This window comes from Passer montanus, unplaced genomic scaffold, assembly GCF_014805655.1.
Source record: "Passer montanus isolate IOZ18808 unplaced genomic scaffold, ASM1480565v1 scaffold17, whole genome shotgun sequence".
NCBI classification, from domain to species: Eukaryota; Metazoa; Chordata; class Aves; order Passeriformes; family Passeridae; genus Passer; species Passer montanus.
In genome coordinates this window covers 10787238-10803349 of record NW_024364270.1, presented here as the reverse complement: position 1 = coordinate 10803349, position 16112 = coordinate 10787238, and the positions used below count along the sequence as shown (strand labels likewise).

Genomic DNA, 16112 nt, shown 5'->3' with positions numbered 1-16112 from the left:
ACATGATCACATACCCTTTTCCTTTATTTTTCCTCCCTAGGGCTTCTGCTTCATTTAAAGTATCAGATGGGCTGAATAAGGCAGATCTTAAATGTTTACATTTATTTTCTTCAGCACCCTGCCATTAATGTATCAGTGAGCATCTTGGACTATTAAGCAGGCAAACTGCCTCCTCTGTGTCTGGAGCTGCAGAGACAGGAGTAGACAGCTGGGAGCTGGCCAGAGAAAAAAGAACCCTTTGTATATCCCAAAATGTGGAAGCACTGAAGAAGTTCAGAGTGGCATGACAGATCAGTGAAACACAGTGGCAACTGGCAGGAAGCTAAGCCACAAAGCAGCAACAGGCTACGGTGTGGCTGGTTCGTTTGATGCTCTCCATTAGAGTCCAGTCAAGAAAAGTTGATGTTGCTTCATGCCACGAGCTGCATGCCAAAGTCCTCCTCATCATTAAGAGCCTGCAGGCTGTAGAGATGAGGATCTCTGGGAGAATTTCACAGGCCTGAAATGGCAGCAGCTCCTTTGCTGTGCTGCCTAGCACTGAGATGGAAATGGACTTGCCTGGACTGGGAAAACAGCATCAGCAGCTCCAGTTACCTTGCTCACACCCATGGACAGGGATGAGATCCTCCCGGCAGGCATCTCAAGCCTCGGCCTTGAAGTTACACTTGAGCAGCTTGGTGGCTGCAAGCAATGAACACCAAGGTAGTTCATTCCCTACCAGTGGACTGGATCTGTCTGCACAGCATTTTACCCTTTCCACAAGGAATACTTTTATACCTGCTGTTACTATTTGGAATCAATAGGAACTATGAAAACTTGGTTGCTAAAGAGTCCTGAATTTATTGACCTTGCAAGAGATGTGAGAGGAACTCCTTGATGGTACAAGAAGCTTTTTTCTTTTCTTTTTTTTTTTTAAGACAGAAAAAAAATTTTTAAAGGGTATTTTAAATTTCTCCCCCTCTCAATGACTGTGACATGAAGTACATGTTGCCACATTATGTTCTTGGAAGCACAACTCAAGGGGGATGATTCAAATTGGAACAGCCTTGCTGTCCATGGCAGTTATGGCGGGGACAGCATTTTAAACCTCATATTTTGGGGTGCTACTATATATGACCACTTACCTGCTTGAGAGTTTTTAAAACTCCTTCTAAGCATTTGATTCTGGATGGAATTAAGTAGAAGAGATGAGAAAGTGGTCCAAATAAAAAAAGCTCAGGTCCAGCAGACGTGGCAAACATCCTATTACTTTTTTCCTGGTTTTGTTTTTTTTTAAGTATTTTGTTGTATTTTGAAGTAACTGTTTTAGTGTAATTGTGATGCTCAAGCATCACTTTTGCACAAGGTTAGTGCCAGTTTCCAGTAGGACGGTGGGCCTTGCTTTGAAGGGGAGAGAAGCATCTGCTGCTTCAAGGTTTGAAAGAGCACAGCACTTTCCAACATATGAACACAGCAGAAGTGGCAGCTCTGGATATACCTCACATGTGCCACAGAAGCACTGAGAGGAAAGGATGGCTGGCACCTGAGGAGCAGCAAGAGCACGGGCCAGGCTGGCAGCTCTTCCCTTCTCATGGAATGGAGGGTCAGCCCATGATTATTAATGTAAATACTCAGAAGTTAGTAGGGGGAAAATGGATGGGACTGTGCTCCAAAACCCACATCAACATTTTTAGCATTCAGTACAACTGTGAGTTTGAGCTCCTCCCATTATCTTTTGAAGGTGTTTGGAAAATTTCCCTTGTGTATAGTCAAAGAGAGTCCCCTGAGGCTGGGGACTAAGATAGAATAGATCCTGTGAGCAGAGAAAAGACCAAAAAGCACTACACAGTTACGTTTCTCACACCAGATAAGAAAAAAACCCCTTTTACTTTCATATTTTATTCAAATTATTTTACACATATATTTTTATAGATTTCATTAGTGAATTACTTTCACTGAAAAAGAAATCGTGTGTTGTGTGTACCTTTGTTGGGCTAATTTCTGATCGCTGACTATAAGAACTGTACAAGCAAATATCAGGCATCAGGCTGTATTTCACTTGAAGCTTTGCAAGGGGGCAGGGCACAAACCCTTGGGAAAGAATAAGGTTTCTATGAAAGAACTTGGACTTTTGTGGTTTTTTAACAAAGCAAAAACACACTAACCAAACAGAAATCTTCTGTGGTTTTGTCCTCTCCCCTTCTGTTTAGCAAAAAGGGAGGCAGATCCCTGGAAGGCCTGAGACAGACGCTCTTCCGGGCAGTCACCAGCTGACACATCACTCCCCCAAGGGTTTTTCGGCAGGGTACGTGGGACAACAGCTCGGTGCCATGGGGAACGATCCCCTGGCCGGGATGGGGAACGCGCAGGCCAGACGCCGCTTTGGGCGGAACGCAGAGAGCCAGAGCCGAGGCCGGGCCGGCGGCCCGTGAGAAGGCTTGGCCGTGCCCCGCCGCAGGGCCCGGGGCCGCCGGCTGCCCGGCACGGCACGGCACGGCTCCGCGCGGAGACCCCGCTGGGGACGCGGTCCGAAGGCCTCGGCTCACGAACGTCAGGGAGCGCCGCGCTCGGCTCCCGGGCCGGCGGGCACGGCGTGGAGGCAGCGGCGCAGCCCTGCGCTCCGGGAACGGGCAAGGACGCCGGGAGGGCGCGCGCCCCGGCACGCGACCCCCTGCGCCGACCCCCCGCGCGCGCCCCCGGCTCTATTTGTTTACAGCCAATTACGTCACCCACCCCGGCCGGCCCCGCCCCGCCACCTGCCGTCACGATGGTGCGATCGCCTGATTGGCGGCGGCGCGCCCCCGGCGCCGTGACGCCACTTCCGGTCGGTATCGGCTATAAGAGGCGGCGGAGGGCTCGTTGCTCCCTTCGCCCCTCGCCGCAGGAAATGCGGGGAGCGCTGCCGCGGCCGCCGCTGCTGCCGCCGCCCCCCTGCCGTAGGAAGAGGAGGCGGAGGCTGCCGCCCCCGGGATGTGATCTGGGCTCTGCCGCCCGCTCCGCGCCCAGTTAGAGCCGCGCCGCCCCCGTCCCGTCCGGCACCGCTCGCCCCGCGACCCGTCCTGACCCGTCCCGCCCCAGCGCCGGCCGCCCCGGAGACCTGGCTGCCGCCCGCCGCCGCCTCCATGCATCCCGCCCTGTACACCCGGGCCAGCATGATACGTGAGATCGCCGCGGCCGTGGGCTTCATCTCCAAGTTCCTGCGGACCAAGGGGCTGATGAACGAGCGGCAGCTGCAGACCTTCAGCCAGTGCCTGCAGGAGCTGCTGGCAGGTGAGGGCGGCGTGGGCGCGGCGGGAGCCGCTCCCCCCCGTCCGCCGCGGGCCGCCCGCCCGGGCTGGGTGGCGGCGGAGCGGGCGGCTCCGCGGGCGCCCGCAGAGGGGCAGAGGACGAGGTCGGCCCCTCCGCGGGACTGGAGCCCCTCCGCGGGGAGACCGGGGCACCGCGGCCGTGGCTCGCCCCTCGCGGGGACCCTCGGTGCCGAGCCGGCCCCGGCGGGCGCGGGAGCATAAACAGCGGGGTGTAAACAAAAGGGGCTCGGGCGTCGCGCAGGCAGCTCCCCCCTCCCGTCCTTGCCTCCGTAGACAAAGCTTTCGAGCAGACCGGATTGAGCTCCGTGCCAAGGGCTCGAACCGCCCGGTTTCCAGACAGAAAAACGCTCCGAAAGTGGGTTTTTTTGTCAAGTAAAATTCATCGGCGGACGATGAGTCTCGGTTCCCCTTCTGGAAGCGTCTCTTAGCCGCCCCACAGCCCCGGTTAGGAGCAAATAGCGTGGGTTCTTTCGCTGCCCTGTGGGTTTTGTAATCCCAAGCCTGCGTCCCAGTGGGCTCGATAGTGGCTACGAGTACCCTCAGATCGATAGGGTTTTGGGTGGGATAAAACTCCTGAGGTAAGTGCAGTCCTTGGTTTCTCGCCATGGAAAACAGGCTGGGAAGAGCAGTGGTGAAATACAGCTTGAGTCAGTCGGTAAATGCTGCCCAGCTTCCTCCCTAGTTATTTTTGGGTGTTCTTAGAATGTGAGAAGCTAAGCATGGGTGTGATCTCAAAAGGATGCGGGAAAGGGTCTTTTTTTCCTATCTGGTTTATGATGTTTTGAAGCTCTTGAGTTTTTCTGTTATTGTTTGTAATAATTTCTGTATTTTTGTATTTGTTTTTCTGAATGCCCGGAAGTTGCTTTTCACTCCGTTCTGGTGGTGGATGTTGTTCTCTACAGTAGCACAGAACAGTAACTTTGTACGAGTGCTTCCCAAGGGACATTGCACTTCCGCAAGTCATCATCAGAAATAAAACCTATAATGATTTTTCAAGGCATTTTATGCTAAAATAATAAGCTTATTAAGATCTTGTTGTATGAAATTTGCAAGAGACCAATAATCTCTGTGTGTATCTTTCAGCACGGAATCAAGGAGGATAACGTTTGTTTTTTATTTTATAGAACATTATAAACACCACTGGTTCCCAGAAAAGCCATGCAAGGGATCAGGTTACCGATGTATCCGGATCAACCATAAAATGGATCCTCTCATTGGACAGGCAGCACAGCGGATTGGATTGAGCAGTCAGGAACTGTTTCAGCTTCTTCCGAGCGAACTCACTCTCTGGGTTGACCCGTACGAAGTGTCCTACCGCATTGGAGAGGATGGCTCCATCTGTGTGCTGTATGAAGCTGCACCAGCAGGAGGTAGCCAAAGTAACACCAACATGCAAATGGTAGACAGCAGAATAAGCTGTAAGGAGGAACTTCTCTTGGGCAGAACTAGCCCTTCCAAAAGCTACAATATGATGACTGTATCAGGTTAAGATATAGTCTGTGGATGGATCACCTTAAAATGGATGGATAAATTTGGTTTTTACTTTGGGTGGGCACCTCTGGGGATGGATTATGGAATTTAAACCATGTCACAGCTGTGAAGATCTGGCGCACGTTAGAGTGGTATACTTAAAGTGACAGTGCCATAGTTTGGACAGTACCTTTCAGTGATTTAATAGCCTGTGAGTCAAAATGATTGCAGCTTGCTAGGGAGTAAGAAGATCTAGGAAATGTCAGTTTCTCCAAGACACCTGACTTAATTTCTACACCAATTTTCAACCCTGATCTGTATTTATAAAGTGAATCTCTGCAGTAGGTCTTGCAGAGCAAATTTGCACTATTACATTTATTAATTGTTAGCATTTTTGGCAGCTCAGTAACAAGACTTAAGAACACCATTGTACTGGAAATTTTAATTTTCAGACTTTTACCTAGCACTTACAAATATGTATAAATGTACATAAGATAAAATAGTAAGAATAACCTGGGGAAATGGTCAGATCTTTACATTGGCCTCAAAAGTAGCAAGTGATCAGAATCTGCCATGGCAACAGGCTTTAAAAAGACCATATAAAGACACTGTCTGAACTGTGGTGTTAGCACCAGCCAGCTATCTGTACATTTGCTAGCTTGTAGTTTTCTAAGACTGAGTAAACTTCTTATTTTTAGAAAGTGGAGGTCTGGTTTGTAATTTCCTTGTTCTTAATTGGGTAAAAGTCTTTTCCACAAACCACCATCTATTTTGTGAACTTTGTTAGTCATCTTTTATTTGGTAAATTATGAACTGGTGTAAATTTGTACAGTTCATGTATATTGATTGTGGCAAAGTTGTACAGATTTCTATATTTTGGATGAGAAATTTTTCTTCTCTCTATAATAAATTGTTTCCTATCTTGGCATTTTAATTAATCTCTTGTCGTGATTACATAGGATCAGTTAAATTATTTTTGTCTCACAGTAGAAATAAAATAGGTACTATAAAGGCTTAAGAAACATCAGTGGCACCCTGATGCTAGGGAACACTTGGTACAGACCTGGATTAATGAAGACCTCACATATAAATGCTTGGGAAGTTCAGGGGAACACGATGTATATGTCACTTTAAACCTTGTAAAATCAGTCAATGTGGAAATAACTCCAGGGCCAGTAATTCCAGGATATGAGGAAAAGGTACAGAAATAACTTCCACCAAAGATGACTTGAATAAATCCAGAGGATTAAAGTTTACTTGGCTTCCTGATGAAGGATATAGCAAACGTAAATGTCCATCGTGACCTACTTGCTCACGAGTTCACAGTTCTTACCTGATGGATTCCCTGCACAATAAGAGTTGGGACAAGTGTCCCATAGCCTTAAGAGCAGCTTGCTGCCTTTTGCTTTCTTCAGATGCAAGACTTTCACTTTAGAAATCATTAACATTGGATTCAACAAAAGGTATGTTGATCTTTTTTCCCAAACTTTAAAGGTTGGCTAAGGCGAAGTGAGAAGCCCATACTTATATGTGTATTCATAGTTAATGGATGATGTAGAGATGTGATTCACTCAAGCACCACACTAATGCCATTTGTATACAGCACAGCAGATACACTTGAGAGAAATTCCTTACCACTCTATTTACACTTGTCAGAGTGCTGGAGTAAACTCAAGACTTTTCTGTTCCTTATCTCCTGTGTACTTTGTTCTGTGAGTGCTTAATAAAAGGCCCACCCACCTTGGTCACTTCAGTCACGGGAGCTGCTGTTGATGCTCAGAATGAAAAGACAGCCATCATTACTTGCTAGCCAAGCTTGCAGCTATGGGAGAACTGAGCATCTGACTTGCCAGGAGTTGTTGCAGCTCCTGCTCAACTATGAATGAGCCTCTACAATTAGGCAGTAGTAATGTGTTGTATTTCCAGTTCATGTCTTTGTAATATAGCTGATCTGTAGTATAGCTGGTTATATATAAGCAAAACATAAGACTGAATTGTCCAGCTTTTTTTTTTTTTAGTAGTTGCTTTCCATTTGTTTTTTTGAAAGTTCAATATTGCCAATATGATTTTTACAATGATCTGCATATGTATGAAAATATTCAGCACTTCAAAGTATTGCCAGGGCTTTTCTGGCACTATGGCTTTCTGGCATGGGCTGGTGGAAGTATAAGTGCTCCTGAAGCAGTGAACTTTAAAGATCTTGTTTTGTTGGCATCTGACAAAAGATGTATTACCAAAGCTTCAGTGTGAGCCTGTGCTATAGTAAAGTGCAGGTGTAGCTCATGCATAGGGTCAAGGTTTAGGCTGATGTTTTCATACCTTAAAAATTCTCTTAAGATGACACTAAATTGTTAAATCTGTAAGCAAGAATTTTGTTCTAGTGGAAGGAGCACTCAAACCACAATTTCCATTGTGTTACATGTTCACAGACAGCAGAAGTGTATTTAAATACAAAGAAAACATTGAGCTTGGCTTTAAAGCTGTATTAAACTTTCATGAAGCTCACTGCTGACTGAACCGTGCTTGGTGTATTGTGGTGCTGCCTGCAGTCTTTTCTGCTGCACAGCAAGAGCAGCATCAGAAGGGGTAGCTGTATAGTTGGTCTTTGACGTGAGCTGTGCACATTATGAAAGCATCAGCTGTCAGTACTTTCTTTTTGGTAAATTAAGCATAGCTTTTTGAGGCAGCAAGTGTTCCATCTGTGAGACTGGCATGTGACACTGAACCAAGAGTGAGCCTGCTCCTTTAGATTGTTAACATTTTAGTCCTTTTACGGTAAGGCGCTTTCATTCATGGCATAATTTTTAACTGCAGCTGTAACTAGTAATTGGTACAACCTATGTCCTCAGAGTTGCTGGGATTTATTCCAGCTGGAATTTAAATATACCCCAATGTGCACACAATGTGTCCTTGTCTGAATTTGAAAGTACTTAGCATACTGTGGCAGTGGGGCATAAGGACTCCTGAGAGAAGTGGAGTAGGTCTATAAGGGTAGGCTGTTGCCAATCCTGTGTTTTGTTGCAGGTAGAACAAACAGCACACTAAGCTAAATGCTTGTCACTTTTGAATTTCATTTAAGGTGCCATTACAAAACCGCCAAGGCTGTTATTTTAATGCAAATGTCAGCCATGAGAACACATTCAAGACCTGCTTGATCAGTGCACGTTAGTTAAATAAGCTGACTTTACTTGAGGAGCCTGAATAGTCCTGTAGTTGTTCCGAGGGCAGTCTCAGCTGTACGAGGCTCTGATGTTACAGCTCTTCTCAGGGTGATGGATCAGTCTGCTCAGACTTGTTGACCATTCAGTAAATGTCTTTTTATCAAGTGTACAGTCGCTTTCTAGTTTATGCCAGGTGAGCAAATTTTTTTTTTTTTTCTGACAGTGTGCTACTGTCCCCCACTGTGCTACTGTGTGGTATCAGATCCTGCCACTCAATGCTGCTTTTGTATTTATGTTTGGTAATGATGCTCCTCCTATAGAGAGTTGTATTACATGTATCCTGTGAGAAGCTCTGTTGTTTTGATCTCTTTGCAGTTGTGTTTTTTTCCTGCTTATTCTGGAGATGTACGTCTGGCTTAAGCAGCCATTTGGACCATAATTTTTTTTCTCCCTGTAAATCTTAGTGTCATTTTTTGGTTTGAATAGAGATGTGAGGATTCTCTTTTGATTGCTAATAATGCTGATTTTAGTTTTCCACTTTTCTGCTGACTCTGCAAAAATTTTCAAGTAAATCTGTATATGACAGGCCACTATGCCACAGGATATTATTGGTTTGTTCTATCAATCTACACAAGAATTTGGAAATAACACGAGGCACTTTTCTGATGTGAAAATACCATCACTGGCTTATACTTTTGTTGTATCTCATATTGGATCATAGGATATGAAAGTCTTCTTTCCTTATTCATAGGATAAAAAAGTCTTCCGTATTTATCACAAAATTAGTGTTCTTGGATTATACCAAGTGGTATGTCTCATGCCATAGCTTAAAGATGACAATTTTGAAGGCTAAATAGTGTTAAGCCAGTATATTTTTGAATGCCTTCAACTTAAATGGGTGAAGGAAAAGCTTGAGAGATTATTTAGAAGCAGGGGGAACTGTACTGCAGCAGTAGAACCTTACAAAACAGTTTACTGATGTACAAACCATAAAGAATCCAGTTAGTGCTTCTGGAGTGGTTGGTTTGTGCTGATGCTTGTAAACATTTCTGTCACCAAATTAAGCAGATGTCATGGAACATGAACACTCAATACGCATAAGGTGTCCTTCTAATTAACCTTGTTTATGCTGGGAGAATATGATCTCTTGTTATTGGCAGGTTAGCAATGAATACAACAAAGAACATTGCTGCTTTTCTTTTTTGTGTGTCTATGTAAAGCTATTTCTGAATTTCCATAAATCAAGTAGTACTCTACATTTTACAAAGATTCCTCTACTTAATGCCATAATTTTAAGAGAAAATAGTTTATATTGGCAAAAGCTGCCACTTGACTGAAGAACATTAAAGCTGTTTTTAGTTTAAAGAGTGAAACATGTATAGACTGGAGATAAATAGTTCTCCCAAAAAAGGAATGTGTATTTACACATTCTTGGTGTAATAGCAGAGGTTATTTTTACACGTTTCAGATTTACATTCCAATGTGAACACTGAGAAGCAGGATGTTAATTCAGTGGCTTTCAGAGGTTGGTAGAGCAAGCTGGGCTTAGACAATAAATGCTGTATTAATAGTTAGCAGTGACAATTTCATCAACATAGGAATTGTGGGGTATAATTAACATCAGTTGCTTTGACACTCTGCTCTTAATGTATGGTTTCAACCTTTCTTTCAGTAGCAGTTGGAGAATGCACTGTGACAAATTATTGCTGATACAAAGTAGGTCAACAGTAAAATGGCTGACTTACCATAAATGAACAGATCTAAATTATTGTTAACTTCATGTCTAGTGGAATTTTCTTAGTGGCTAAGGCTGTGCTCTAGGGTTTCTCAAGCGTGAACCTTGTGTACATCTTTTCCTAACTCCTTATTTCCTAACCATTTGATATTTTTGTTTAAACAAGAAGGAGCATTTCCTCCCAGCTGCTGGGAAGAAATCCACACAAGCAGTAGTGCTGCATGCCTGACAGCAGATGTTTGCCCTTGTAGTATTGCAATTCCGTGACTGCGAAGCTGGCAAGGAAAATTGACTCACAACTAAGGAAAACAAGTAAAATGCTGCATATTCAGGTTTCCAGGTTTTCTTTACTGAAAGTGACTGGTGACAACATATGAGGAAGGGAAATAGGATCATACAGCATGAGAAAAATCCCAGGCTGAGGGAGTGTCGATTATGTTTTTGCAGAGCAAACTGATTCCTGTGGTCAGCTGCTCAGTGTCTCATCATGGCTTGCAAGTCTTCTAATGTTTTCTTGAGAGGTGTACCTTTAACCTTTTTGATAGCAGGAAACCTCAAGCTTTCAGATTCTCTGAGGCACTGTAAAATCCAGTGTGATTGTTCTATGAGCTGATTATATAACTGAATAAAATGATAAACATGAACCTGCAAGCATGGCAAGGATGCAAGGGAGAAGAACTTCAGTCTTCTTGGAGCAGCCTTGAATGTATGCAAAGAGCAGCAGTGTCTGGAGTGCCCAAGGACAGTGTCAGGGCTGGGGATGCTGCCCAGCACTCACAGTTGGGTTCCAGGCAGCAACACTTACCTAAGGAGCTCTAACATGGATCTAAGGCTTGGCTACGTCTTCTAACTCACAGATCAGCTTAAAGACAGATTTCTAGTACCAGTGAGTCATCTGATGACATTGGCTGCAATTAAGTGTTTCCAACAGTGTGCCCTTGTTTTCCTATGTTCTATAAAGTTCAATTTTTGCTTTTTGTTATGTAAGAACATGTAATAATTAGTGGGTTTATAGTTTTGCTGGGCACAAGTTACTGAGTTTCTTGTATGTTAAAAAGAATATTGAAAGACAATATTTCTTCTCTGCACTGAAGTTTAAACAAAGTTTTATTTGTATATATATATGGGTGCATATATAAATTTCTTGTATAAATGTATATATGCCCACACATTTAATTATTAGACTATTTTTCAGTGGGTCATCCTGAAGTCCCTGCTGGCTGTGATGTAATTCAAGTCACTGCAGGTGTTCTGGAGTTTGTAATTTTGCATAGGTGGGGGGCAATTTTCCTCCTTATTCACTTTTTATGCCTTAAGACGTTGGTATTAACAGGAACATGGATTCTCATTTTTCTCTTTAATTTTTCGGTGTGTGAACTTGCACCTTGATTCCATTTGCTATTCTGTTGAGTAGATGTTCAGGATTTTTTGTGTTCTAGAGCAAATTGTAGCTATCTGAAGGAATGTTTGCAACATTTTAATCAATGTGATACTGGGCTGACAGGAAATAAAGCAAAGGGTTTTTTTACTTTGTATATTCATGCCAATAGTTTGTAATATAGGAGGGAGATTCCTCTGCTTTCTGGTAGGCAGGCGGCTGAAGAATCAACCAAAGGTCCGTTTTGGCTGAGCCTAGCACGCTTCCCTAGATGGGTACAGCAGAGCAGTTGCTTCTGTATGGTAAGATTCACATTCTATAATGTGTAAGTTAGGTATTTGTTTACAGGTATGAAAAACTCTCTATCCTCTCTACAAAATGAAATCAAGGTGCTTGTGTGACACATCTAATGCTACAAAGTTATACTAGTGATGTTAACCAACTTTGCAGTCCCACCTCTAGATGTAGCCTTTGTTATAATAATTTAGTTTTTAACTCCTATCTTCCTGCATCCTTTGTCATTTGCAGCCTATTGTCTAACTCCTTTGCTTGCAGGCAGCATGAGGTCATTCTGTTTGTGGAGCAGTAGGGAAAAAAAGAAGGCAGTAGAAGTGGCAGTGTCAGCCTGAATCATGATGGCATTAAGGAAAACGATAAATTTAGTTCAATGTTTGTAAAGGACCTGTGTCTATGTGATGAAGGTACCAGACTAAATTTTGATGGTATTTCTCATACTTTCTTTGTTGTCTGGATACATTTAGCATAGGTGAGGCTTTTGTAATATCATTGAGGAAAAACATGTTGCAGATATGTAAGTACTTTTTAGAAGGGACAGCTGAACAAATATATCTGCTTGATTGTTTATCCAAATGTTCCAGTGACTATCTTCAAAGCTTGTTGCTTGCAGAATTGACAAGCCCTGCATCGTGAGCAGCAGAACCCTGGCTGTGAATACTGAAAGTGATAGTTTCTGCAATTATTCAGTAGAAAAATACGTGCATGTCATTCAAATTTGAAATCACTATTCATAGAGTTTACTGAAGTTGAAGTTGATTTCAAGCCAACCTGATATGTGTACAAAATGTCTCCTGAATTATTAAACTGATGTAACCCCATGACTAATTCTGCAGTACAGATATGTAATTTCTTTTTCTTGCCCCTTTTGTTACACCCTTCTCTCTACAGGAACATCCCTTTGCAAGCGGTTTACAAACAATAAAAAGAAGATTGGTGCTCCAATGTTTTAAAATATAAGACTTCAGCCTCTGCACATTCCTAATTTTACTGGTATGAGTACTGTGGAGCCTTTTGACTTATTCATGTGAATACGTCATATGCCCTTCAGTATTTTATGAGATCAAGTATGTATCAAAAGCTTTCTTAGCGGAGCAGAAATGTACATTTTATTATTTCCATGGGCCCTGGAAGGCACATTAAGGTCTTTATTATTGACTGAAAAGAAACTTTCTTCTTTATTACTGTAGAATAGAGATAGTGAATAGGCTGAAAAGAAAGTGCTGCACACCTACTGCATCATGATCTCATTCTCAACATGATTGCCTTGGTGCTTGCCAGTTCCAACGTTCATGAGTCACACTCCAGAATGTGATTTGCTTAAAAGCAATAAATGTCAGCACTTTTATTTACGGTCTGCCTTTGAAGATTTGGAAGTCATAGCTTCAACACATTTTTTTTCTACGACCATGAAGGCTAGGAACTGGCTTTACCTTTCTTTTTTAAATGAAAGATGAAAGCTTTGATTGATGGATTGCTCAGTCCGACCTAGCTGCAGTGGGTTAAGATGTGTAACTATCCAAACCCATTTCTTCCTCTGCTTTGTGCGAAATTACCATTCTGGTAGGTGGGGTGGCAGAAATGACTTTTCCGACTCTTGCTCAAAATGAGCTGAAGTAGTGAGGGTCGCTAGACTTGTGTCACGTCCCACTGGAATGCCTGAGCCACGGCGGGAGCGTGGTGCCGGGAGCTGGGAGCCTCTGGCAGAGAGCTGGGGGTGCTGGAAGCACCACGAGCTCAGCACCTGTGCTGAGAGCCACTCTTGTCACCTGCCTGCCAGAGCTGAGCAAACCTCCCGTGCTGGAATTTCGGGAAGGGGTCATGTGTGATCTGTGGGGGAGGGAGAGAAGTGGGGAAGGTGAAAGACCTATCCATATGGTGAGTCAGTGGGAAAGAACTGAAAGCAATTCCAGCCTAGTAATGATTCATAGCTACACTGTTTATAGGTCTTGAGAGAGTGTCTGATCACATGGCCTGCAATGTACATGTTTATATGCTGTCCTTGAGGACAAATGAGGGAATTTATAAAGGAGAAAAACCTTACAAGCTTTCAATTTTAGATTACCTCTTTCTTGTGTGCATTTGAAAGGTTCCATTTGTTCTAACTCTCATCGCCCCAGGCTTCTGCACTAATAAGCCTGGCAAATCTTGCCTGTGAACTAATAATTGTGCTTGCTAGAACCCTTACAAGCACTGTAGAGCAGTTTTTGGGACACCTACGGGAACATGGGGTGCCACTTGGCAGCGTTTGTGTTACCTGCTCGCTAGGAAGCACAGCAGCCCTGCTTTGGGGAGCTGGCTTTGCACGTTCACTACTCAGAGGATAAACCTATCCTTCTTCCTCCTGGTCCTTGAGTTTGGTATGTGTTTGACTGCCTCCACTGTTACTGTAGTCCGAAATAAATGGCAGTGCTGGCTTGCTGGAATTAGGTTCTCAAGTGATTGTTTTTTCTGCAGGCTGCTTTCCGGATGGAGCCGTGGGCAGATTGCATCCTGCCCGTGTCGCAGACACAGTCGGCAGCCAGGGCAGCTGCAGTGGGGCACAAGGCAGTTATTCTGGTGGTGGGGGGGTCTAATATAAACTACAAAAAGATCTTTTTGCCTAATGATTCCTAGAGAAAGAACCCTTTAAAGTGGAAGTTATTTGGAGGGAGGTAATTGTGGTTGAGTGGCTGTTCCTGTGGTGGGTCTGCACACCACCTTCTATTTTCAAGAATGGTCACATTACTTAAAATATTTAACAGTTCAGTCACTTGTAATCTGTGTGTATGTAGAGCTACACCCATGCCAGTATACAACAACCAAATTTATTACTATGAGAGAAGGTACTGGATTAGCATAAAATGTGTGAGAAGTTTCTGTAAATATACAGTTAAGCAATTATTGTTGCAAAATATTTATGAAAAAAAGTTGTGGGCACAACCAAGAGCAAGAAAGCTTCCTGTGTCATTCTCCCTGGAAATGTGGTGAGAATTCTTATACATAGGTTTTTTTTATCTGATGTTCTTCCTTTTAGAGAAATGGCAGTGAGAGGAGGGGATGGCAGAAACTGGAGGGCGGAAAGTCAAATGAAAGTCTACATTCCTTTTAGAGAAATGGCAGTGAGAGGAGGGGATGGCAGAAACTGGAGGGTGGAAAGTCAAATGAAAGTCTGTAGAAGTTAGGTCATATTAAATGTCATTGCAAAATGCTTGAGCCATGAACCATGGCTCAACCATTTTATGAACTGTCTGTGACATAGGTGTAATTTGAATTGATGTAATTTGGTTGGTTTTTATCAGGAGTTGGAGAGTGATTTTCTTCCCAGGGGAAGAAAATTTCAGTGAGACTTTTCACCTCTCTTATCAGTCCTCAGCATCCAGCTGAGAATGCCTCTCTCTCCCTGGCCTGTTGTCTCCTCTCTCACAACAGTAATCTCTCTGGTAATTTCCGTGCCTATTCCTTAGACTCTCCTGATGGTCAATGAAGAGAAGACACAGACCCATCAGAGGAAAACCTTCCAATGGATTTCAGTTTCCCAGGCTAGAAGGGATGCACTCCAGAGTGAGCACTGGGTTCTGTTCTTATTAAGTGGACGAGAGCTTGCTCAGATACCACTGACTGTCTCACTAGGGAAGTCTCCCCCTCTCCTTCTGAATGGTCCCACATGTAATGCACCTTAACTTCATAACTTGCAGAATATTGATTAAGGTACCTGTACCTATTTTACAAACTCCTAGTGCCCCAGGTGAAGAACAGCTGACTCTGCTCACATGTTCATTTTGAAATGCACTGGAACTGCAGTACCTTAGAGGAAATAATTAGCAGTGTGTTTCCTGAATTTCGGGAACATGTTCTCGAGTAGTTGGAACGGTGGAAATTTATTTCTGAGAAATTGCAGGGTTTGGCTCACCCCATGGCATCTTCCTGTGCTCTGTGACTGTGGGCATGCACACTTTTAGCCAGGGAATAGTGTGCTATGCTCAAACATATATGTATTATTTTCTTGCTATTAGGAAGAAATAAGTATTTATTTTAGTCCTCATCTCATGCTTCTTTTGGTTTTAAAAAGTCAGTAACCAAACACAAGAGGCAAAATTCTGCTGTTTTGCTTCAAAGTAAACTGGAAATGATTGGATTCACTTTGGATTGATGTTAAAGTTAATTGCTAATTAAGTTAAGCTCACTGGACATTTTATACACAGCTTCCTTGAGAAAAGAGAATTCTAAAACACATTCCTGATTGTTTGTTGGGGTTTTTTTTGGTTTTTTTTTTTTTTTTGTTTTTTTGTTTTTTTGTTTTTTTTTTTTTTTTTTAATATACGGTACACTGACTTTACATGTAAAATATAATGGACAAGCTTGTTTTTTTTCAGCTGCCAGGCATCAGTCCTGTGTTGTGTACAGGGAATTTAGCTGGTCTGCCCATGGGTGGTGGCTGTTGGAGCTGTAGCCATCCCAGTCAGATAAATTGAACCCTCAGTTCAGTTGTGTGGGGTTGTGACAGGAGTAGCAGGCTCCTGTATATAAACAGTTTGGAGATTGACAGGATAGGACATGGGCATTGCAAGCCCAGAGGAATAGAAAAGCAGTGTGTCATAGTGGCTACCAAAGTGCATGGGATATATGCTCACTGCATCCTGGAAAGTGCCTGGTGAAGGGGCTCTCTTGACAGTTTAACATGGTTGTTTTCTAGAGTCAAACTCCACTGGAGGATAGATGCTGCCTGTAGTACTCTGCAGTCTCACAAAAATTGTGTCTGCCCTTCCCTGTACTGCTGCTGCTTTCTTGGGGGATCTTAAGGGACT

At 43.5% G+C, this 16112-nt stretch overlaps 1 protein-coding gene across 1 annotated transcript; it reads left to right on the top strand.

Annotated features, from left to right (window-relative positions):
* Nucleotides 1-2845: 2845 nt before the first annotated feature.
* BTG1 (BTG anti-proliferation factor 1) lies at nucleotides 2846-5691 on the top strand. Its single transcript, XM_039703886.1, has 2 exons — nucleotides 2846-3249; nucleotides 4412-5691. The coding sequence occupies exons 1-2, from the start codon at nucleotides 3102-3104 to the stop codon at nucleotides 4774-4776; spliced, it is 513 nt and encodes a 170-aa protein (XP_039559820.1). The 5' UTR covers nucleotides 2846-3101; the 3' UTR covers nucleotides 4777-5691.
* Nucleotides 5692-16112: the final 10421 nt, after the last annotated feature.